Genomic DNA, 26,060 nt, shown 5'->3' on the forward strand with positions numbered 1-26,060 from the left:
TTTGTTTTGGGGGAAAAATCGGACGCTTATTTGATGCACTTACCTCAGCAGATACTTCACATCATAAAAATGTTTATTATGTGCCTGCCCGGAAAGTTAACTTTAATCCAAATTTTATTTGTTGCAATTAGATTTTGCTTTCTTTTTTATATAGCTCATATTAAAATGTATCTTATTTTTTTGAATGGTGAGGGAGGGAGGGGAATGAGGCATCAGCAATGTTTGAACTGAACGCTTCACTAATGGAGCCAATCTGGAGCTCCCAACCTCATCCCTCCCACTAAGCAGCCGTGATCCTGTTGCCAGGAAGCTATTGCTATGGCTCTGCCCACCGCCAGGCAACGCACTGCTGTGTTGCCAATCTTATTTTTGAAAGTGGTTTTCTTTTAACAATGGGAGAGGAAGAAGTGCATTTTCTTTGGTTCTGTTTGCTAAAAGAAATTTAGCATCTCTGCAATATGCTAATTTCTATCATTTAAATTACATCATAGCCACAAGGTTCAGTGAACTTGAATATAATGTCTCTGCTTTGGTGTGGATTGCATCATCACCACCACCACCACCATCATCATCATTATTTTCTAAATAAAAGCTTGTCTTATTCTTTTAGAGGTCTTTGGAGAGGCTGCTCAGGCTAATGTGGAATTTTTGCATGCTGTGGTTGAGTTTCAGACATGAAGGCTATTTGTATATTAGTAATTCAGTACAGGAAATCGCTCCTAGAACAGCACATTTGGCAGCAGCTAGGGGCAGGTGCCTTTGAAAATACGTAAGTTGGGAAGAACACAAGGGAGAGGAAATTTGGGTATGTTCATACCTGCCCTCTCAAACAGTAGTAGTAGTAGTTTCATTACTAAAACACTTCCTTCTGATCTGTTCATGCTGACATTGCAGTGAGGAATACATTGCCCCTGTTCACATCAATGTGTCTGCAGAGTTGCATCTGGACTGCCAATATTTTGCAAGAGGCATTCAGTCACATTCTCAAAATTTAGGTTTCCACAATCGAAGTGGGTTGAAGTGCTCTGGCACAACACATTCACGTATTTATTTATTTAGAGAAAAGCATACTTTTTGCAATTAGGGGAAATGATGGGAAAATGCACTAAAAAGCATGAGATACTAATAGGTGGACAGGAAGATATATAACCTCCACACAAACAAACTGGGATGAGTGCTGCTTGTTGTACAAGCTCCCCACAAAGCAGTCAGAATGAATACTCAATAAAGGGTGGACACTGTATAGTCTCCACACACATTTTGTGCAAGCAAATCAGGATGAGCTGAAGGACTTCTACATCAACCAAGATGAGGCATATAATTACTGAAGTTACTAATGGAGTAACTATTGCTGTTTGAGGGGATACAGTAGATGCAGATGTACCCTTAACTTGCCCACATCCTAATTTTCAGAGAAGCACAGTGGGACTGCATTAGAGTAGGTAGGTTTGATGGAAAAGGGTTACCAATTTCTTTTTTGGCAGTGCTTCCTGCAGACATTCTGTCTCTTTTAACAGGTCAATGGGCTGTATCCAACTATGTCATGCTCAGGTAGGTTAACTGAAATCAATGAACTTGACCAATGTATTTAATATATCTAGTTTGGCCCACAACTAGTAGTTTTAACATCAACTTCACAGAGTGCATGTTGTTGTTTAGTCGTTTAGTCGTGTCCGACTCTTCGTGACCCCATGGACCAGAGCACGCCAGGCACTTCTGTCTTCCACTGTCTCCCGCAGTTTGGTCAGACTCATGTTTGTAGCTTCGAGAACACTGTCCAACCATCTCGTCCTCTGTCGTCCCCTTCTCCTTGTGCCCTCAATCTTTCCCAACATCAGGGTCTTTTCCAGGGAGTCTTCTCTTCTCATGAGGTGGCCAAAGTATTGGAGCCTCAGCTTCACGACCTGTCCTTCCAGTGAGCACTCACACAGAGTGCATAGTCCTGGTTAAATGCTTAATATATGTTTGTATCAGTCAGACACACCTATGCAGCTGGTTCATGGTTCACTCATTTATGCAAACTGTGAGGTGGTGTTGATTTCAAGAACAAAATACAACTTCATTTGCTTCAACAATAAATCAGGAAGAGTGCTTTTGACAATAGTGTTGTTCCCATGGACATTCTGCTGCCCACCTACCAAGGTGAAGCTTTCCCCTGTTGTTGTTTTTTAAAGAATATATCCTTAAAAGTAATCCCACACACTCACAGTTTTGAGAACTTGCTCTCCCTTAATGATTAATCCAATTTTTAGGGAGCCGTGCAGTTTCAAACCCTCCCCCGGGCCAATAGAAATCTGGACCAAGTAATTTGACTCAGTGATAATTAATGACACAGGGTTATTATCTGAATACAAGACAGGGATCCAAAGCAGATGAAGGATTATCTGGGTTACTTTCAGATCTCAGGTATGCTCGTTCAGTACATCTGAACTGCTGAGAGAATCTTTGTATCTCCCACTTGCTTATTGCAGATTGGGAGAGCGCTGCACTGAACTGAGCATGGATGCTACATTTTAAACAGAAATATTAGCAAGAGAAAATCAATGCTACATCATACTTTCTTTCCACTATCTTATTGGATTTCCATGCTCCTAAGGAGGCATCTGAAGCATGGAAAGGAAAAGTTCTACGCTTGCCAACCTTTTTCTGGATTTTTCTTTGTTCATTCATACCATTGGAGTACATGGCATTTACGCAGTTACAAAGGCAACATAGGTATGTCCCTGCTCTCAATGTGCTTACAGTCTAAGACAGACAGTGGAGCAGCAACGGAAAGAAGGAACAGACAAAAGAAAGCAAGGATGACCATAGGCAAACTGCATGTAAATGAGGGTGATGAGGACAAACAAAAGACTATATGGAAAAAGTGAGTTTTGGATTGTTTGGATTGTTGTGGACTTTAACTGTGTGGTATCTATACTTTTTCTATGTATACCACTCAGGGACCTCTTTAAGTGATTTATAAATTTTCTGTACATATATATATATATATATATATATATAAAAAATATCATGAGCTAAACTGAAGAAGCATGAAAAACAACATGCTGTGCAGTGAAATATTCAAAACACACCATCAGTTTAAATAGCAGGAAATGAGCAGAGGTCTGTTCATTGCATTAGGCTAATCACCAGGGCTGGGTATGGTGCAATCTAGTAGTTGACACAAAGTATGAACAATTCCAGAGAACCTCCGGTTTAATTTTGAAAAGGAGACAAAGTTCATTTTTAGAACTGCTGTGAAAAAAAACCTAGCATGTTTCATGTTGTGTCAGACTGTTCATGTACACTATCTGCCTGCTGCTGCCTGCTCTGACTGGCAGCAACTCTCTAAGATACCAAGGCCACACTAGAATCATAGAATCATAGAGTTGGAAGAGACCACAAGGGCCATCGAGTCCAACCCCCTGCCAAGCAGGAAACACCATCAGAGCACTCCTGACATATGGTTGTCAAGCCTCTGCTTAAAGACCTCCAAAGAAGGAGACTCCACCACACTCCTTGGCAGCAAATTCCACTGTCGAACAGCTCTTACTGTCAGGAAGTTCTTCCTAATGTTTAGGTGGAATCTTCTTTCTTGTAGTTTGGATCCATTGCTCCGTGTCCGCTTCTTTGGAGCAGCAGAAAACAACCTTTCTCCCTCCTCTATGTGACATCCTTTTATATACCGTATTTTTCGCACTATTGGACGCACCGGTCCATAGGACGCACCTAGATTTGGGGGGGGGGAAATAAAGGGGGGGAAATTTATTCCCCCCCCGCCAGGCGCGGGGCTGGGGCGGGGGAAGCCCGAGCTTCTCCCTCCCCCAGAACGGGACCCAGAGCCATGCCAAAGCTGCGCTGCGCCTCTCCCGCTGTCTCCCGAGTTTGCGGGGCTGGCGAGGGGAGGAGCAGGCTTCTCCCCCCCGCCAGCCTTCTAGCCAAGTCGGGGGACAGCGGGATGGTGCGCTGCGCCTCTCCCGCTGTCTCCCGAGTTTGCGGGGCCGGCGAGGGGAGGAGCAGGCTTCTCCCCCCCCGCCAGCCTTCTAGCCAAGTCGGGGGACAGCGGGAAGGGCGCGCTGCGCCTCTCCCGCTGTCCCCCGAGTCTGCGGGGCTGGCGAGGGGAGGAGCAGGCTTCTCCCCCCCGCCAGCCTTCTAGCCAAGTCGGGGGACAGGGGGATGGCGCGCTGCGCCTCTCCCGCTGTCTCCCGAGTTTGCAGGGCTGGCGACGGGGAGGAGCAGGCTTCTCCCCCCGCCAGCCTTCTAACCAAGTCGGGGGACAGCGGGATGGCGGCGTTCCGCCTCCCCGCTGTCCCCCGAGCTTGTGGGGCTGGCGGTGGGGCTCTCCTGAAGCCTGGAGAGCGAGAGGGGTCGGTGCGCACCGACCCCTCTCGCTCTCCAGGCTTCAGCGAAAGCCTGCATTCGCACCATAGGACGCACACACATTTCCCCTTCATTTTTGGAGGGGAAAAAGTGCGTCCTATAGTGCGAAAAATACGGTATTTGAACATGGCTATCATATCACCCCTTAACCTCCTCTTCTCCAGGCTAAACATGCCTGGAGCAGCAGAAAACAACCTTTCTCCCTCCTCTATGTGACATCCTTTTATATATTTGAACATGGCTATCATATCACCCCTTAACCTCCTCTTCTCCAGGCTAAACATGCCCAGCTCCCTTAGCCGTTCCTCATAAGGCATCGTTTCCAGGCCTCTGACCATTATGGTTGCCCTCCTCTGTACACGTTCCAGTTTGTCAGTGTCCTTCTTGAACTGTGGTGCCCAGAACTGGACACAGTACTCCAGGTGAGGTCTGACCAGAGCAGAATACAGTGGCACTATTACTTCCCTTGATCTAGATGCTATACTCCTATTGATGCAGCCCAGAATTGCATTGGCTTTTTTAGCTGCCGCGTCACACTGTTGGCTCATGTCAAGTTTGTGGTCAACCAAGACTCCTAGATCCTTTTCACATGTACTGCTCTCAAGCCAGGTGTCTAACTGGGCTGTTGTGTCTTGTTTTGGGAGATGGAGATGATGATGATGATGATGATGATGATGATGATGATGATAATGATAATTTATATACTGAAAGATGGAGGGCACAGGGAGAAGGGGACGACAGAGGACGAGGTGGTTGGACAGTGTTCTTGAAGCTATGAACATGAGTTTGACCAAACTGTGGGAGGCAGTGGAAGACAGGAGTGCCTGGCGTGCTCTAGTCCATGGGGTCACAAAGAGTCAGACACGACTAAAGGACTAAACAACAACAACGTATACTGCCCTATACCTGGGGGTCTCAGGGCAGTTCACAGAATAAATGCCGCACTGCCCTGCGGCCTCCACTTTGTTCATCCCACTGTCCCTGCCACTGGTAGAGAAGAAGAAGCAGTGCTGATTTCCAGCAAGATCTCACCAGAAATCAGGGCTGCTTCTCTACCAGAGTGGTGGGTGCCTGTGTGGCGTCACCTTGGAGGCTTCCACCATCTGAGGCAGTTGCTTCACCCCGCCTCATGGATGGGATGGGCTTGCACACTATAAATTACAAGGGGAACTCTGTTTCCAGTGTAACATTACTAGAAAGCTTGGGACTATTTGTAGGAAGGATTGTGGGCAGGAAGTGGGTGCTTAACTTGTCCTTGGCTTATTGATTTATCCCTGCAAATGCCATTTAGAAAAGTTTTGTCTTCAGTTTTTTTAAACCTGTCGTGTGGGGAGACCCCTATAATAATAAATGGGGAGGGGATAGGAAACCTGGGGTTTTGACATAGGGGTGGCATATAATGATTGGATAGGAGTCTGTAAATAAACAACAGCTGTCTCTCAGCTCTCCTTTCAGAGGTAAGAGCTGAAAGCAAGTTCAGGAAACTGATCCGAACATGAGTAATAAAATTACGTTGTATGCTAGTGATGTAGTTTTTAATCCAGCATAATCTTTTTTTGCCCTTATGGATCTATTGAACAAGTTTAACTCTCTCAAGATACAAAATTGATTGATCAAAGTCCACATTACTGAATATACTTGATTTGATTAAAAAATGAAACTGAAGAATTGAAGAGCATAGCACAGCCCAGTGGTACAGTGACTGACTATGACCAGGACAACCCAGATATTCTTTCCTTTGTTTGATGTGTACCCCCCCCCTTTATTTAAAAAACGGCTTTATCTGAAATAATGTTTACAGCAATAGCTGAAGAGTATTTGGTAAAACTTGCTAAATATATTTTGTAGTAGAATGTTGCATTTTTAAATGTTTCGGTTTTTGCATTTTTTTTTACATTTAGGCTTGTGTGCACACACACCTGAGTCTCCTAGGTTGCTTAGCCACAGACAAAAATCTCCTGACCTGAACTCCAACCTATGTTTCTGGGCCTCTCACATACAGAAAGAGGAGGAACAGAGCCGCTTTCTTGGCTTTTGCATTCTAGTAAATTCTTCCCTTATAGGTATTTAGGGCTACCTGCTTGTTATGGAAGTAAGAGGAAGTCCAACTTGCAGGCGGGTTAGGGAGTTACATAGCTCCTAGAACTACTTTATAATGCAATACTGTATATGAAAACATGGTATTAAATGACCACTTGAATAATTTTCTGTCTTAAAACAGGAATAGCGCTGTAGAGTAGCTTTGGAAAGCAGCAGTTAAACTAGTCCCCGCTATGCACCCATGCTTTTTGTATGGAACTATTTCCAGGTGCTACAAGGGAGTTGTGTTTGTGTGTGGGCCGATTCTTACTCTGCTGTACTAAATTCATAATTAGTAAGAGTGTACCTTAGAGGCCAAGTGCAGGAGAAGAGGATATTAGCTTGCTTTCATCTATTTTGTGGATTTTCATCATGGAGATAACTTGGGCAGCACGGGCAGAGAAACAAGATTCTGCTCAGAGCTACGAAAGAGAAAAAAACAGCAAATTTTAGATGCCTCAATTATCAGAGAAGCACAGGGCTGCTAACAATATAATAAACATCGTAATAGTTTAATCACTGGCAAATCCAACACTGATAATTCTATACATAAAACAGCAGCAGCACTCAGCAGTACCTTGACCAAGAGACTTGGCTCCTATAACGTCTATAAGGCCTGGACAAAAAAATGTATCTAAAGCAGGCAACAATGGAATTACAGTTCTGACCTAGTCACCATGTGTCATTTGGCAGGTGCTGAAAAGTTCGCTTTTTAGGAAAGCGTTTAAAACTGCTGCTACTACCACCACTTTTGCTGTGTTCAATATACTTTGCTTTGATTATGATATGTTTACTTTGTTTCTTCACCTCCTTGCTGCTTGTGTGGTTTTTTAAAAAAATGGTTTATTCCTCCCCCACTCTGTTTTATTTTTGTATTTGCTATTTGTAAATTGCCTTTGAGACCCTTTGAATCTCAATAAATAAATAAATATTGGGTTTACATACTAAAGGATGATGTGCAGCTTTTCCACTCCCCTCCTGTAGTGTCTAGCAACAGCTGTCACGTAACTCTTTCCATTTTTAAAATATATTTCTATTAATATGTTTCTTTTCTATTATTCCCTTCCTTTGATGAGCATAGGGTGGTATACATAGGTTTTCTCCTTTAAACATTTATCTCCATAACAACCCTGTGATGCAGATCAAGCTAACTGAGATGTGTGTTTTCAGGACCCACTCTATTCCAGTGACTGTAATTTGTCTTTACTGTTTAATACTAAATTTCAAATTGTTGTAGCCTGCCCCGGGACTTGCTGGTGAAGGGTGGGTAATAAATCTAGTAGCTGTGGTTGTAGTAGTAGTATAGTAGTAGTAATAATAATAATAATAAATCACTGGCCCAAGTTTCATAGCTGAGTGACAGTTTGAGCCTGAGTCAGTTTTCGTCCCTACAAATTGTGTGAAAAAAGTCATTTCCTGTAGTTTGTTCTCTGTGCAATGCAATCCTAGTTGTGTCTTAACTGAGTAGAGCTATTCAATGAGGAGGGAACTTTATACATACTCATAAGCAGACTCGTCTTTTCTGTTTAGGATGAGCACTTGTGCTGAAAACAAGTTTTGACACTAAACCCTCATAAGCCTGGATTGAATTATGTCTTGTATTCTGGTATCCTTTTAACGTGCCACTCACCCACTTTCCTTATCTCTATGCCGTCCTGCGTTTCATCTGGGTTCTGTAACATCACAACAAATAAGGCAGTGGTTATAAAGATGAAATTAAATGGACCAGAAAAAACAGTACAGTAAGGAATGGATGGTTTCTGTCACTACAGTCAATTCTGTAACCTGTACAAGTTGTGCAAATCAAGGAAATATGCATGATTTATTTTCTTCTCTAAAATATATTCTGATTATGGAGATAAGCAAGGACCTTTGCAGACTCCTTTGGCTTAGGAGGCATTTGCCCATACACATTGCACCCATCCCCGCCTGCCATGGGACATATATAGTCTATAGCAGCTAGGGGAGGGTAAAGGGCAGGCCATAGTCAGTGTACAGTTCCAGCTTATGTACAATTAATAATTCAAATTATCATTCAAAGTAAGGGGAATGTAAGGAAAAAATAGAAATGATAGAAAAAAGAAAATATCTATTAAAAATACCACTCAAGTTATCCTGAAGGATTTATGATAAGGAACTCACTAGTGATGCTGACAAGGTGAAATAGTAATTTCTTTTCAAGCACAAAATAACCTATGGCAGAAAAAGGCTCAGCTCTTTGAAACATAGGGTGTAAGTGCCAAGCAAAAACTCAAGAACAATTCTGGAATATGTCCAATTAACCCTGCAGGTTAAGGAGTGGACATTTCTGATAACTAGGTGGGAAAATGGGAGTGAAAAGTTTCCTCAGTGTTGTTTGCTGCTGTAATGGCTTTAGAGTACAAAGGACTACACTAAATTTATGAAGGAAGTTTTGTTTTGTTCAATGGAAATTATTCCTATGCATAATTATTTGGAAGTAACATCAACCAAGTTCAAGGGGACATAGTAAGTGTGATTAAACTTGCATCCTAAACATCAGCCTTCCAGAATCTGATAGTAGAGTTTGGGACTAGGATACTAAAATTAGGGATAGGGGTAGTGCCCCCTTCCTAGTATTTACAAAGATATTTACAAAAAAAGTAACAACTTCATAGGTTAGCTGCCCAAAGATGATTATTCTTGTCAGACATTTATTCCAGTTTTCCCTTGCCGGAGGGACTCCTTTGCTCTTGGATTGAAATTCTAAAACTGCATCAAATCCAGTTGCAACTTGTTAAATACCGGTAATTTGTTGGAGGACAACAGATGAGAGTTCTGCCAGTTTGGTTCTGCCAGCTCCACATTTGAAAATGGAAATGTGTAACACTATGAGGGGACTTTGTTTAGAAGATCTGGCCAAGTTATTCAAAGAGCCACATTGGGGAAAGGGCTTCAGCTTTGAGAGATAAAAGTTAGGCATAGCAAAGGGACACGGCTAAACGAGGTGCAAAAATGTGAGACAGAAACACTGGTCCCCACTTTGAAATAATAAAGTCTGGGCAAAGTTGATGAAGCAGCAATATTTTATTGAAAATAAACACTTGCAAGTGGGTGACCTGAAGAGGCAGGCACACACCTTCTTATCAAAAACATGAATATTTAAACCCTTTTCCCGAGCGCAAGTCCCTCCTTTGCCGCCCACTAGGAAGGGGCATTCAAAGTTCAACACCTATCGAGTCCACCTATTGCAATGTAAAATCCAACCCCCCCCCCACCTCTTTCATCCCCCAAAGCCCCTTATTTGGTTAATTTTTCCCATTCCCCAAAGCCCCTAATTTGTTCAAGCCTCTGTCCCTTTCATACTGTTTTAGCAACAATGCTAGGTTCCTTTATTTCACTGAAGTGTGTGACACAGTGACCTGTTTCAGCTACCTGTTTTGCAAAAAGCCCCTGGTGACGGTTGCTAAAGATAATCTATTTCTTCAGAACTTATCTTTCTCAAAAAGTTCCCAGCCTCAAGATTTCGAAAGAAACAACACCCTATAGAACATGTGACCACAGCTAGTTTGAAATATGCTAGCAATAGCCACGCCACATCCTGGCTGCAATATTCCTATAGCCTTACACATCCCTGCTGCAATTTTCTTAAAGATTTAGATGATTAATAAAAACATTTTCCTTTTCTGCAGGAGCAAACTGAAAAGACAACATATACATTTCTCACAAAAAGTCTCAGTCTATAAGATTTGAATATTTCAACTATAAAGATTACCGCATAGCTGGGGCAAGTTGCTCATTCTCCCAACTGATATTATATCTCCTTATCTCACTCTGCACACCCACATCCTTCTGCTTTTCTCTCAGATAAAAATGATGGGTGTGCTGCTGATGGGATCCAGCAAGCAATTTTATTGTTAAGGAGAGGGTGAGGTGGGAGATCAGGGCTGCCCAAACATACCCATTGCTTATGCAGGGCTGGCCCATCCATTAGGCAAGGTGAGGCAACCGCCTCTGGCGGCAGGATCCACAGGGGCAGCAGCAGCAGCAGCAGAGCCCCATGATGTAGATATTTATTTCCCACCTACCCACCCTTGTTCCTGATGTAAAAAAGGTAAAGGTCCCTCACGCCTCTTCCCTGGTGCTCAGAAGGGCGCCATTTTGTGGTTCGCCTCAGGTGCCAAAATGCCTTGGGCAGGTGACATTTATGCCAGAGAGGCTTTGTTGCGAACGGCGTTCCCTCAGGGGTGAGGTAAAACCTATGAAAAGTGGGCAGAGAGCAGGTTGTCGGAGGGGGAATGTGTATTCGTTATATTTCCTCCCCACCCGTCTGTGGCGGCGAAGGCCACCAGAAGCGGCTCAAGACCACGGCAGAGACGACCAAGTGCTGAGGGAACGTGTGGGGGAAGTCTTTCCCTCCTTTAAAAATAAATAATAATAATATCCATGCGAGACGGCTAATGCGATATAAACTGACCAAGACGTTAGCCCCCTTAGGGGCGCTCAAAATCAGACGGCGGCTTCGATGGACGAGTCAGATTAAAACATGAAACAGGCCGAGAAATGAACGACCAGAGGGCTGTGAGGGCGCTTCCCTCCCTGCCTCCGAGCCTCCACCGTCAGACCGGTTCTGCTCGCGGAGCGAGGCCCGCGAAGCCCCACCCAGGGCCGCCTTTGGGAGTGGCCGCCAGTCAAGCGGCGGGCACCTTTATCCTAGGCAGGCAGTCCGACCGCCTGCTCGCTCTCTCGCCCTCCCGCCGAGCCCAGCGTCTTGCTGGGTCATGGCGTGGGGCTTGGGTGGGTGGCTGCCTGCAAGTTAAAAGTGGCCGCCGAAGGAGCTCGCCTGCCTTCCTTCCCGCCCCACGCGAGCTGAACTCTGAAGCCCCGCCCTTAATCCAAAGGCTCGCTTGAAGAGATGACAGCGGAAGATCGGCTTGCGTGTTTGACAGGGTTTCCTCTGAGTCGGGAACCTCCTTTGGGCGCGAGGGATTCGTGAAGAGGAGAGTGCTTCTGAGCGTGTGCAGAGTGCGTCTCTCTCTTTCCAGGGAGCCTAGGTTCGCGTGTAAATTCTGATATAGACAGGCATGAGCCTCTAAATTTAGAAACTTAAGGATTTATGGAAGGCGGGGGTGAGGGGGGAAATGTCCTTTTTTTGGTCCAGCCCTCCTCCTGATGTGCTATCTTCCCTAGAAACTGAAGACCGCTTAAGACAGGTGAGTTCCTGCTTTATGCTCTTTAACCAACTGCGCAGCAGGCAAAAATGGCAATAGGTTAAGCTTCTGTGTGGATCGTGAGAGTTAAATCGGTTAGATTTCTGCTTGCCAGGCAATGGCTGAATACGCATCACCTCTGGAAGGAAAAGGTTGCTTACCAGTTAAGTTGTGGCAATGAAGGTGAAAGCAAAAGGAGATGATCTGACAAAATAACAGTCAGGAAATGTGATCACAAAGGTGTGATTAGGGTCAAATGACATTCGATGGGTAGTTGTAACTTTGTTTAGGTTTGATTTTTATTTTTTAAAGGGACCCCTGACCATTAGGTCCAGTTGTGGCTGACTCTGGGGTTGCGGCGCTCATCTCACTTTACTGGCTGAGGGAGCTGGCGTACAGCTTCCGGGTCATGTGGCCAGCATGACTAAGCCGCTTCTGGCGAACCAGAGCAGTGCACGGAAACGCCGTTTACCTTCCCGCCGGAGCAGTACCTATTTATCTACTTGCACTTTGATGTGCTTTCCAGCTCCTAGGTTGGCAGGAGCAGGGACCGAGCAATGGGAGCTCACCCCGTCGCAGGGATTTGAACCGCCGACCTTCTGATCGGCAAGTCCTAGGCTCTGTGGTTTAACCCACAGCGCCACCCGCGTCCCTCTGACCCCTGTATAGCAAAGGTGCATTTATGAATCTGCCTTAGTTCAGTAACTAACCAGCACAAAAAAAATCGGAGTCCTTTAAGGGTATTTACCTGGATGAGTTGAAGCGTCACCTGCTAGAAGGTGAAGAAGAGCCCAAACAAAGGTGTTATAATGTGGTTTGAGTCATTTGTAATAAGTAAGAAAACTGAGTGCATTCTACCCGTATATAATTTGTATACATTCTGTCCTTGACATGGCCTGTTATTTAAATGCTTAATAAACACAAAAACCTAAAGTGCCTGATCCTCCTTTTTCAAAATTGCATTTTATCAGCTGTCCAACTGCACAATTCGCCCCCCAACTCCACATTTTGTGCCAAACTACACTAACCCCACCTGCTTAGAGACTGCTTTACCCTTCCATCTGCTCTTCTATTGAAAAATCACCCACCTCCACTTCAGCTGCTTTTCTTGGTGTGGGGAGAGCAAGCTAGACTCGAACCTTTCTCCCTGGTCATTTTTGTGTGTACACAGTATGATTTTGTATGGATGGAAATTGTTAGCCCCCGCCTTGCAGTCTGAAATAGTATTCCCCTGTACACAAATTTTATCACCTCAGAGAGAACAAGATATTTGGTCTACATGAGGCCCTATTATCACCCCATCTGCCTTGATGTGAGACCCAGTGTTGTCTTATTTTGTGGCTCCCAATTGCACACTTAGCTCTTTAACTCCCCTCCACTGATATGAAAATAACCTCCACTTCTCCCTCCCACTCGCCTGACTCCTCCTTCACTTCATTCATAGGCGTGTGTTCCCCTTTCTCCTTTACACAACTGTGGCAAGATCACTTCCTTACACTTCATGTTATGATGGTTGCTTCAAACGTCGTGAAAACCCACAATTTACATAAGTACTTTCTATTTAAGTCCTTTTCTAGGTAACTGTTAGTAAGTAGGTTGTTTCTAAAAAATAGTTTGCGACTTACTTGGTGTCTGACACTCCCACGAGTGGCTTTTTGCATGTGCTGTACACTCATGCCATGCTTTCCTTGGAGGAATTAGAATAATCACATAATTTGGAATAAGAAAACGGTGTAAAGCACATGACTTGAAGAAAATACTGCTGGCCAGTCTTATGAGCTTCTGAAAATTTGATGTTGACATCAACAACCCTTTTCTAGTCAAGGGAGTTTAGTTTGTGTGGCAGTGAGAAATTTATTTATTTTACAAGCCATGTACAACAAGAGAAAATGAGTTAAAATACAAGTTTTAAAAACAATAAAACCATCCCTACAAACTCTAAAAACAACTGTTTCTACATATGTACAATTAATATTCCATAAATGATTAAGTCACACCTCAGGGAAAGCCTTCTTAAACAAAAATGTCTTCAGTAGGCACCATTGTGCTCTAGGTTAACAGTAATGTCTGATTGCCCCATCATGGACTCTTAATGATTGGGTTCTTCATGCCATTACTAATCATATTAATGTGAATGTTGGCCTCTATTGAGATTTGAATCTATTTCTCCAGTTTAACATTGCAAACTCAAAACAGCTTATTGCCCTATAATGAGCAAGCTAATTAAGCAATGGGCTAAGAGTGAGACTCCATCCCACTTTTGAAAGGTTTAGTTGGGTGCTGCAGTACCCATGTGGAGAAGCTGCATGAGGTCCTCTACAGATAGGTTTCTTTGTGACCACCGGTTTTGGTCGAGCTCTGATTCGCATAGTGAATAGCTCTGATTCACCACCATAGCTCCGATTCACCAGACAACCAACTGGAAAATTTGTATGAGTTTAAATTTGTTTTAGTTTATACTATTGTGGTTTTAACTGTAACTTTTTAGTGGTAATTCTATTGTTTTATTTAATTTTTTTATAAACCACTTCAAGGTTCTTTTTACAATCAAGTGGTATATAAATTTTATGAAAAGAATACAAAAATAAAACTGGAGGAAAATCATGTGAAGTGGGCACACATGGCTTTCTTGCAGAGGACCCAGTTTCAGACTATTGGCTCACACTTCAGTGTCTGTCGGTCAGGATGGCCGTTTATCACCCTCAGTACTGAAGGCAACATGTGGGAGAGTGCTGTCACACTCCTGTTTGTGAGCTTCTCATAGGTATCTGGTTGGTTACAGTGGGAGCATAAACCTGGACTTTATAGGCATTTGGCCTGATCCAGCAGAGCTTTTCTTATTTTCTTAATTTATCTGTTTGGTGAATGGAGGGACTCGCACCACTTTTTCACAAGGCTAGTGTAGGATGGCTCTGGGTAAAAGTATGAACCATATCTGACTATGTTCATGCGTATAGTGGGTAGTCTGGATTACATAACTTGAATTAAAAATGCCATATCTTATGTAGGCGCCCCAAGGACACATACTCAGAATTGCATAACATTCTGTTCCATAGTCTTCTGTATCCATGTGTGGTTGAAGACTGACTTTTTCCAACTCTTTCAGTGCCTGCTTTTGAAGCGATTATACCAGCTGTTGGATTTGAGCATGGGACTAAGACTATAATCCTGTACCCATTTACCGGTACCTGTACCTCGTTGAACTCAATGGGACATTGCAGAACTGTTTTCTGGAATATGAAATGTGTGTATGTAGTATTGTTTATTTGTGGTGTTCTATGGCATACCAGTCCCAAAGAAGGGCAGTGCCAAAGAGTGCTCCAACTACCGCACAATTGCACTCATTTCGCACGCTAGCAAGGTTATGCTTAAAATTCTACAAGGAAGGCTCAAGCAGTATGTGGACCGAGAACTCCCAGAAGTGCAAGCTGGATTTAGAAGAGGCAGAGGAACCAGAGACCAAATTGCAAACATGCGCTGGATTATGGAGAAAGCTAGAGAGTTCCAGAAAGACATCTACTTCTGCTTCATTGACTATGCAAAAGCCTTTGACTGTGTCGACCACGGCAAACTATGGCAAGTTCTTAAAGAAATGGGAGTGCCTGATCACCTCATCTGTCTCCTGAGAAATCTCTATGTGGGACAAGAAGCTACAGTTAGAACTGGATATGGAACAACTGATTGGTTCAAAATTGGAAAAGGAGTACGACAAGGCTGTATTTTGTCTCCCTGCTTATTTAACTTATATGCAGAATTCATCATGCGAAAGGCTGGGCTGGATGAATCCCTAGCCGGAATTAAGATTGCCGGAAGAAATATCAACAACCTCAGATATGCAGATGACACAACCTTGATGGCAGAAAGTGAGGAGGAATTAAAGAACCTTTTAATGAGGGTGAAAGACGAGAGCGCAAAATATGGTCTGAAGCTCAACATCAAAAAAACGAAGATCATGGCCACTGGTCCCATCACCTCCTGGCAAATAGAAGGGGAAGAAATGGAGGCAGTGAGAGATTTTACTTTCTTGGGCTCCATGATCACTGCAGATGGTGACAGCAGTCACGAAATTAAAAGACGCCTGCTTCTTGGGAGAAGGGCAATGACAAGCCTAGACAGCATCTTGAGAAGTAGAGACATCACCTTGCCAACAAAGGTTCGTATAGTTAAAGCTATGGTTTTCCCAGTAGTGATGTATGGAAGTGAGAGCTGGACCATAAACAAGGCTGATTGCCGAAGAATTGATGCTTTTGAATTATGGTGCTGGAGGAGACTCTTGAGAGTCCCATGGACTGCAAGAAGATCAAACCTCTCCATTCTGAAGGAAATCAGCCCTGAGTGCTCACTGGAAGGACAGATTGTGAAGCTGAGGCTCCAGTACTTTGGCCACCTCATGAGAAGAGAAGACTCCCTGGAGAAGACCCTGATGTTGGGAAAGATGGAGGGCACAAGGAGAAGGGGGCAACAGAGGACGAGATGGTTGGATAGTGTTTTCGAGGTTACCAGCATGAGTTTGACCAAACTGCGGGAGGCAGTGGAGGACAGAGGTGCCTGGCATTCTCTGGTCCATGGGGTCACGAAGAGTCGGACACGACTAAACGACTAAACAACAACAACAACAATGGCTTAAGTAGTCTTTCAGCACATATTATGCATTGTATGCAACTAAATTCTACTCAGAGTAGGACCATTCAAATTAATGGATCTAAATTAACCATGTCCATTAATTTTAGTGGGTCTGTGAGTATGATTAATGCCGGAAACAACCCTATGAGTATAATATGTTCACATTTATTTACTGCTTTTTTAATCATAGCTTAATACATTTGTGAAGTGGGAAAGATATCAGTAGTGTCTTTCTGTAAAAGTTTTGTCTTGTATTTCCTCTTCAGTTTCTTTGCTTGATGTTTTAGTTAGGTAAGTGGTCCTTTAAAAAAACAGTCTAAATATGTACCTTTAAAAATGAGACATAGTAATAATAATCATATATATTGCACACATACCCTGGGCTTGACAGTAATTTGGCTTAGAAAGGAATCAGTACATCCAATGGTTATTTGGTGTCATTCCTTTTAGAATGTCCTATTAGATGCTGTGTTGAATTATTCAGTATCAGCAGCCACTGAATAGTTAAAGCCTGATGGATTGTTTTTTGGCTGAGATTACATATTCATTTCCCAAAGGATTCCAACAGGTTGCATAGCAAATTCCTTGCATTGCTAATGTAAGTGCAGTTTGCCCATTGTCCCCAATCCTATCTACAGGCTTCACTTCTTATACCCCAGAACATCCTACTATGTGACTGACTTTCCAACAGTATTGCATAACATGCCCATTTGTGGAAATAGTATGATCATTTCTGTGAGATCACTTGTTTGTGTAAGATTCACTCCTTCTGCCCAGAAAGGCATTATTTTTGTACAAATCCAAAAAAATGTATTAAATACACCTTAATTCTGTTATACCTCCAGCAATGCATGTTTCGGCCAAAAGTTTTACTAATCCTGTGTGGAATATATATATATATATATATATATATATATATATATATATATATATCAAAACATCTACTTCAAGACAACACCCAACAATTCTACTTTCTATAAATCAATATTTTCTTCAATCCTCAAACTCAGATATCATAAGTTGATTTCCTTTTTCACACAAAAAGTCTATAAGGAGTTTCCAATCTTCAGTAAATATTAACAATGATTTTTCTCTGATTAAACATGCCAACTTCGCCATCTCAATTAAGTCCAATAATGTTAACAACCATTCCTCCATGGTAGGTAATGATGAATAATTCCATCTTGTGCATATAAAAATCTAGCCACATTTTTGGAATATTTTTAATGCCCACATCCATTCTGCTTCAAGGATTATTAATCCAATATTTGCTAATTCCCATTCCTTTCCTTTTATGTGAAGGACAAATATATTATTTTGCATATATTGAGAGTATTAAATACTCTGGTTTCTCTTCTGATCGTTTAAATCTTTCACCATTTCCCTCCTATTATATCTAGAAATAGCCATATCTCACTGGTTCTCTCCATTCTACCAGGTGTCTAAGACCAATGTATTTTGTTTTGGCCTCTCTAAATTGCTAACTTGTGCCCCTGCACTCACAGTGGTGGGTTCTATGTCTCCTGATTTAAATTAACATTAATTTTATCATCTTCATCATGGGGCCCCCCCTGAGATGGGTTCTGAACTGGACCCTCCTCAGTTCCTGATGACTTCCCTCCAGAGCAGGTAAAATAAAAAAGGTCGCAGAGCAGGTCTAAGTGCCAATGGTGTTTCCATCCTAGTGCAAATAGAGCCATCCCTTTTATGCAGGCCTAGTCTGCCCTAGAATATTCCCCATTGCCTAACAAATCCAAACCTTTCCTCATAACACCATTATCACATCCATTGCACTGAGACTGAAAAGTTGTGTCTGTGTAGCTCGCCCTGTGTATGGAAGCAGTAGCATTGCATAGAAAGCTACCTTGGAGAACCTTGTTTTTAAACACACTTGGTCCTTGGAGTTCCTTATATAAAATGCTGGAGGCCTGACCAGGGTGAAGATCAAAATGATCTCAATCAGCTACATCTTATGACTTTTACCCAGCATTGAGATGTTAATATAAACAAAATCACAGGGACCGTCATGTGCTGTGTATAATGCAAGAGTTCATTCTCATCTAGTAAATAGACCATTTTCTCTAAAAAAGGAGGATATCTAGTAAACAGACCAGATATCCTTCTTTTTAGAGAAAATGGTCTAGAACGTCCAAAATCTCGCCTAAGGTCAACTGTCTTTCCCTATCCAACAAGTTACGGTACAGTAATTCAGAGCCTATTCATACAGTCAGTGTACAATGAGATAACCTTTGATTTGTTTAAACATTCAAGAGATGAATCAGAAGTTAAAGTAAACTGAAGGAAACTTGACAGCTCCAAACTCGGTCATAACCAATCTCCTTAAGCCATGAAAGCAACAGATTGAATGTCTTCAGCCTCTTCCTACTCCCCTACAATCTGCTTGCAAATCAAACAAAACAAAACAAGGCAAAACAAAACAAAATAAGCATTTGGTCAGGATTCAAAGAAGTGATACATGCATGCCAAGGAGACAACATAGCTGGAGCCTCATTTGTTGCTTTTGCAGCAGCTGATCATATTGGTGAAGAAAAGACAAGCCACAATCACCTGCTTTTTCACTATGGAAACTTATGGTGACAACCATGAATGATGATGGTATTCCATAATGGCTCTTACACATGATAGTCTTTGGATCATGCTATGTGTCTGTCAGGGTCTTTGTCTGTCATGGATCACTTTCTTATTTCTCCTTAGGACAGGGAGACCCTGAGTTCAGCAGTAGGGCAAAGAGAATAATAGAGCATCAAAAAGACTAAACGCAATTACAATAAACACAATAAATAAAAACAGAAGGCTTTATAAGTTAAATCAGCACTTTAAATTGAGCCAGGAAACTAACTGGTAGCTAATGCAGTTGTTCCAGAATTGGTATTATATGTCCAGACTGTTCTGTCCCTGTCAACAATCTAGCTGCCAAATTCTGTGCCATCTGCAATTGCTGCAATGTCTTCAAAGGCAGCCCAACATAGAATGCATTGCAACAATCCAACCTAGAGGTTACCAGAGCATAGAAAACAGATGTTAAGACTATCTCAGTCCAGATAGGGGCACAGCTGCATCATCACTAAAAAGCTGGTGGAAGGCATTCTATGCCACTGAGGCAACCTGAACCTCAAGCAACCGTAACAGGTCTAGAAGTACCCGCAAGCTATGTACCTACTCCTTTGGAGGGAATATTACCCCACTCAGAGCCGGCCGTATCCAACCCCTCTGGTTTAGAGAACCACTTACTAACAGTGCCTCAGTCTTGTCTGGAGTTTAAGTTTTGTTAAATAAAATAAATGGGGGGAAATTTAAAGTCAATATTTCATCATTATTCACCCTATCTAGAGTATGGGAATAGTCATACTGAACTACTTTGTTGAAAGGGTTATTGTGTGGCCCTGCTTTGGACAGTAATGCTTCTGCTTAATAATGGTAAATTTGTAAGCTGCCTTGAATGATAAGCGTCACAAGGTGGTGTGGGTATGGGGAAGGAAGCTTGGGTTGATCTTTGGCTCTGAGAAGGTACTTTCCTTCTAGGTCAGACTGCCTTGTAGTCCTGCTTTGTTTGCTCCCCACTCCCCAGCTGTTCACAGTCCTCTATTTTTATGCATATTAAAGAACTTTTCATGCTATGAAACTCATCAAATCAAGAGAATTGGACACTTGCTTTTTAAAAAGTGTAAGACTGCAATATTGAGGGAAACAGAATTCTGCAGTGGAACGGGACTCGAAAATACTCAGTTTTGCTGCCTTCAAGAGTACAAACACCTGATGTTTCCATTTTAAGCCTTCCAACACAATGGCATTCCTCTAATAGGAATAATCTATGCAAATAAAATGGCTCTTGTGCTTTGACCTCGTGAACAGAGTTTTAATGCTGCCCAGGCCTTTTAGGCTGAGTCATAACATTTTAAAAGATAGGAGCGAGGAGCAGGATGGGGGGCGGGGAAGGTTTATAATAGAAATGCTGACACAAGAGTGGCTGAAAACAACTGTTTGAGCCAGAGGTGGTGGGATCCAGGTCTTTCTTTGGATAAAGGCTGCATTATTCAAGAGTTAATGCCACTGACCTCATTCCTGCTGACTGCAGGTTCTGACTGATAAGGCTGCACCCACCCAGATCAGTGACTTGGTTGAACAGTGGCTACATCATGATGTTCTGCTGGCCTGTGCATCACAATGTATTTTGGTTGACCAAGGGTCTGATTCAGTATAAAGCTGAGAGGTATATATAAATTCATAGGCTAGATGATATAAACAAAATATACATGCCCTTCTCTTGCTTCCAAACCCCTCCATGGTTCTATTGCCTTCTGATCTCATGATGCTGGTCAATAGTGGGTCAGGGAATGGACTCTGGTCTTGGTTTTCTGCACTGACTTGGATTATGGTGATCTTAGAGTGGAGGAACTTTCTATAGTTCAGTTGTCATGGTCAGATTAAAGGTAAAGGGACCCCTGACCATTAGGTCCAGTCATGGACAACTCTGAGGCTTTATTGGCCGAGGGAGCTGGCGTACAGCTTCCAGGTCATGTGGCCAGCATGACTAAGCCGCTTCTGGTGAACCAGAGCAGCTCACAGAAAAACAATTTACCTTCCTGCCGGAGCGGTACCTATTTATCTACTTGCACTTTGATGTGCTTTCGAACTGCTAGGTTGGCAGGAGCAGGGACCAAGCAACGGGAGCTCACCCTGTCGCAGGGATTCATAGAATCATAGAGTTGGAAGAGACCACAAGGGCCATCGAGTCCAACCCCCTGCCAAGCAGGAAACACCATCAGAGCACTCCTGACATATGGTTGTCAAGCCTCTGCTTAAAGACCTCCTAAGAAGGAGACTCCACCACACTCCTTGGATTCAAACCGCTGACCTTCTGATCGGCAAGCCCTAGGCTCTGTGGTTTAACCCACAGTCCCACCCGCATCCCTTAACATGGTCAGATTACTACCTGGTAAAGTTTAGACTTGCTGGAACTCAGAGCCTCTGCAGGGGTGGGGGACTGAATAAGTGTTGCACCCCAGGAGGCTAATGGATCTGGATGGTTTCCTGATGACTCATACAAATCTGCCTGGGTTTTGAGATCTTCAGGGGAGGCCTTCTCTTGTTCCCACCACCCTCACAGGCATGCTTTGTGGGATCATGGGAGAGGGACTTCTCGGTAGCTGCTCCCAGTCTTTGAAATTCCCTCCCCAGATAAGCTAGACTGGCTCCCTCCTTGTCCTTCTGCTGGCAGGCGAATACTGTTTTGTTCCACCAGGCTTTTGTGAACCGACTGCCTTTAATAATAACTTTGTTAATAAGTTTGGTGTCTAGCTCTGGGCCTTACTGTCAAGATTGCATGTACAGAGCTATTTCCCACTTGGGGCTATGGTTTCTTTGTTGAGAAACAAAACCATCATTTCTGACAGTGCATGTCAAGAAACAGGGCAATGGTGTTTTCAGTACTGGGAAATGGGGCTGATTTTTGGGTCCGTCTCAGCCTAGCATTGTTTGTTTTGATTGGCAATGTCTCTTAAAGGTCTGAGTCAGAGGTGTTTCTAGTGGTGCTACTTGACTTTAAAATGGAGATGCCAGGGATTTAATATGAGACTGCATACATGCAAAAGCTTCACCACTATGCTTTCCTAAATGTGGTGAAAGCAAAACACAAGACATCTTGGTTTTCTGTGTTCATTCTCCTGACAAGTGAGGAAGGCAGAGAAAATGGAAGAATGGCAACATATGAATATGGCATGATTTAAAGCCTGCTGGATAAGAAAATGAAATTTTTTTATATGGATTCCTCTGGCAGTGGGTTGATTGTGCAATATCTTTTAATATGGATAGGTATACCCAATTTGGTGGAGTCATCACAGTAGTGGGATCCCTTCCCTGGAGGTATTGATCAGCATCCCCCTTTGTTGTTAGGAAGTCTTTGAAAACATATTTTATTCCAACGAGCTTTTAATATATAGCTTGTACTGCTATTTTAATTATGTATCTAAGAACCTAGACATAACTAACAAACCTTTGTTTTTATCTTTTAGGTATGCATTGGAAATAAAGTTCAATAATACTCAACTCCATCCAAAATAATGGCTGCCATTTTCTGTGAGAACTGTTCCTTTTCATATTTTCAACATGGCCAAGCCTCCCATCATTCTGAAGCTAGTGGAGCTCTTCTGCTCATCATGCTTGGGAAAGTCATGCTCAATCTATTTTTGTTACAAGTCCAAAAACCAAATCTCCGTGAGAGTTATATGGGCTATTTCTGCAAATCACTAGCCTTTGTTGACTTTGTGCTTCTAGCAACTATGTCCTTCATCGCCTGTTTTCAGGATTTCATGCTTTTAGGCGTCCGATTTACTGTGTATCATATCTGTCTTCTGGCTCAGATAGCAGCCCTTGCCTATGGAATCCTATTTTACCCAGTTTCTTTTGTAGCTGGTTTGGATTATTACTTTACAATAACCCAAACTTCCAAGCATCCTAACATGTGTTGGCGAACACTATACACAGTTGCTGTTGCCTTCACGTGGATTTCAGTTCTCTGCTATGTTCTGAATCTTCCAGGCAGCTCTATAGGACTTGAGGTAAGCCATTCCAATTCTGCCTACCAGTGCCCTTTCTACACCAGCAGCCAGAGCTACTGGCTGACGGTAGGCATGCTGTTTATCATATGCCTGGTTCTTGTATTCTGTTGGTCAGAAGTTGTGGACATGGTAAAATCAATGAAACTAATTTCCATCGAGAGAGAGGTTGTTTTGTTCTTCCCTTACATGCCTGAGTGCAGCCTCAGAGACTCTGCGAAGCATTTTTTGACAAGACTTCTTATCTGCTTTATTGGCACTTGGGCACCATTTGTGCTCCTTCAAATGCTAATCCTGTTCCTTGGTGCAGAGATTCCTGCTTGCATAGAGATGAACGTTCCCTGGCTTTATTTTGCCAACAGCTTTATTATTGGAATCGCATTTTGGGTCAGGCGCCACCAGATTGAAATGACAGAAGAGACTTGGGATGTGGATCCATTTGTCAGCTGGAAATTCTGCTTTGCCCCATTCAATTGCCAAGATGAAGAGAAAACTCAAAAGCCCACCACCCAAAGTTTAATCTGTTAGCAAGCAGCTGCGAGAGGTGAATATTGAGTTACCATAATAGCTTGGGGGAAGATTGTATTATTCTGCGCCATTTGTAAAATTTTGTAGGTTTTTTTGGGGAGGGATCACCAATATGTGTGTGGTGCTATAATGTAATTGTGTGCTGTTTACCAAGTTGGATTCCCAGTATGTTTACTTCAAAATAATGACAAATTACTGTCAAAGGTGCCCAACAGTGTTGTTTGTAATAATAACCAAATTCTGCCCTCATCTCATTCAAGGCTCTCAGATCCAGTGGAGGCTACCATGGATGGAAGTAGGCAGTTGTTGCAATTTCCACCTTTCTCTTGCAGCCCTCAATGCCACCTTCCCTGCTCCCACCAAATGCTGTCCCAAAGGTTTCCTCAACCCTTGGAACAGATTTGGGGATGGGGGCAAGGGCTGCAGAAGGAAGGGGGAATAATAGAAAATTGCCTCCTAGCGCCCGTCCATGGAAGCCTCGACTGGATCAAAGAGCTTCTATGAATGGTTGCAATTGGGAAAAACACCAATGGCTAAAATGTTTTGATTTGAAAGAAAAGACAGTTAAATTGATCTTTTAATCCTTGATGATACCTGATGGGTGCGTATTTTTATGTTTTATTACAAATACTGTGTATGTGTGTTTTAAATTTTATTTTCCCTCTCTGATTATTTGCAGGGGATTGCTGGGTTGTTCTTGCTTTTATTTTGATTATATATTTTGTGTTTTTATATTGTATAGGGTGGTATATAAATAAATATAGTTTTATTACACAGCGTTTGAGCAACATACTTGAAATAAAATAATCAGTGGCTGTCACTCTTCCCTCAACGTGAAAAAAGACATCAAACTAGACAAATGGAAGTAGCTTTTATTTCTGCAGCACTGTATTCACACTTTCAATGTAAAGTTCAACTATAAACCAAGTTGGTGATGCTGTAGGTCAAATATTTAACCCCACAGGAAGCAAATATTACCACATAAGAATGCTCAATTTAAAAAAAAGTGTGCGCCAATAACAAAAGGTGCAATTACAAGCAAATTGAAGCAGCAATAGTATAAGGTGCTTTGATTCATCCTTTGTATAATCTGATTATTCATGGACAGATTTAATAACAAGTAAATTTTACATCACTCCTACAGACCATAACAAATATGAGAATCTAAAATTCATCCACATGCTATGTAAATATGAAAGTGCTTTTTATATAAAAAGGATACATATAGATCAATTTTTTTTTTACCGAAATCACTGTGTGGCTTATTCTTTAAATGTAAAAATGATACAGCTTAATTAGGGGAGGGATAATTTTTCAAAACTTTCACTGGAAACAATGAAAGTGCCAAATTGTTGCTACATATGCTTAAACCACTTGTTTAGGAAAATCGAAGTACCATTCCATGATACAAACACAGACGTACATATATTATTATTATTTATCGAATTTATATACCGCCCTGTACCCAGAGGTCTCAGGGCGGTTCACAGAATAAAATCAAAATATAAAACCACAAAATACATAATCAAAATAAAAGCAACAACCCAATAACCCCCCCAAAAAACCCCCACATTTTAAAAGGGCATAGGATGTCAATCAAATCAACCAAAGGCCTGGTTAAAAAGGAACATTTTTACCTTGCGCCTAAAGATGTATAATGAAGGTGCCAGGCAAACTTCTCTGGAGAGAACATTCCACGGATGGGGAGCCAATGCAGAGAAGGCCCGTTCTTGTGTTGCCACCCTCTGGGCCTCTCGAGGAGGCACACAAGGAAGTGTGATTAATTTTACACAAATTTATATGCAAATATACTCAAAGTCCCATTGTCTCTCCACCTCACACAAATTTGCTAATTCCTCACATAACCCTTGTCTCTGTGTTGCCTTTCATAGATGTAACAAAAGAGAAGAGAGGGAGAAATTACCCTGGATAAATACAAAAACGGGGTTCAGAACATACAGAATTTAGTTTACAAGCTTATAAATTGTAGTTAAGTATTTTATCTGCTTGAACAGCATTTTCAGATATTAGTGCAATAGAAGAGGCAGTAAAGTTAAGATTGTGTTTCATCCATTTACTGGTTCACGTAACAGAAATATTATTTCATCCATTATGAAAAGGGTAAAGAACACAAAATGGTCATTTTTCAGAGTCAGAAATGTTTAAGGCCATAGGGCCAATTTTATCCTATAGTTTTTTGGGGGGGCACAGTACTTTTGTCAATCTCTATAACTAGACACCCATAGAGAGGAATTATTAACATATTTATAAACCCAACAGATTTATGAAAGGCAGTATAACAGAGGTACTCTAGCATCAGATGTTTTAAAAGACCATGGATATGAACAAAAAATCCAGAAAATAAAAACCCAGAAGTATGTGGAAGAAATATTTCCTAATACAAATGAGATTATATATATATATAATAAAGAGTTAATATATGTATTCAGGTTTTCCCCAATGGCACTGATTCCAGATGATCTTGCTTAATTAAGGTGCCAGTTTGAACATATTGATCCTGGCATCAGAAAACCATATTCGGCAGGAACAAATATTGGGCCAACATTCTCCCCCTTCCTCCCACTGCATGTCAATTTTAGTACTTTGATCATAGTATCTTTAATCACAATTTCCCATAAGGTCTGAAATGGGGAAGGATTATTGTAATGTCAGTTTGTTAACCAAGATCTAAAAGCACAGGAAAAAGTCGAGAAAGGCTACGGCT

At 42.2% G+C, this 26,060-nt stretch overlaps 1 protein-coding gene and 1 long non-coding RNA gene across 4 annotated transcripts in view; one reads left to right on the plus strand and one right to left on the minus strand.

The window, feature by feature from the left end:
* The window catches only part of LOC128414761 (uncharacterized), a 29,109-nt gene extending 17,791 nt beyond the window's left edge, over nt 1–11,318 (minus strand). The window contains exons 1-3 of one of the 2 annotated variants that reach the window (XR_008330725.1): nt 10,877–11,318; nt 8,072–8,114; nt 6,749–6,863 (exon numbers count right to left, since the gene is read on the minus strand). This is a non-coding gene — a long non-coding RNA (uncharacterized LOC128414761). Of the gene's footprint in view, nt 1–6,470; nt 6,864–8,071; nt 8,115–10,876 lie in introns of those variants that run through there. The other variant, XR_008330724.1, reaches the window with a different exon arrangement.
* GPR160 (G protein-coupled receptor 160) overlaps nt 1–24,483 on the plus strand; it is a 35,683-nt gene extending 11,200 nt beyond the window's left edge. Inside the window, exons 1-2 of one of the 2 annotated variants that reach the window (XM_053390529.1) lie at nt 11,410–11,612; nt 22,265–24,483. In XM_053390529.1, coding sequence (XP_053246504.1) covers nt 22,313–23,335 — 1,023 coding nt within the window. In that variant the 5' untranslated portion in view covers nt 11,410–11,612; nt 22,265–22,312 and the 3' untranslated portion in view covers nt 23,336–24,483. Of the gene's footprint in view, nt 1–11,409; nt 11,613–22,264 lie in introns of those variants that run through there. The other variant, XM_053390530.1, reaches the window with a different exon arrangement.
* The last annotated feature ends 1,577 nt before the right edge of the window (nt 24,484–26,060 follow it).

This window comes from Podarcis raffonei, chromosome 5 (assembly GCF_027172205.1).
Source record: "Podarcis raffonei isolate rPodRaf1 chromosome 5, rPodRaf1.pri, whole genome shotgun sequence".
Taxonomy (NCBI): Eukaryota; Metazoa; Chordata; class Lepidosauria; order Squamata; family Lacertidae; genus Podarcis; species Podarcis raffonei.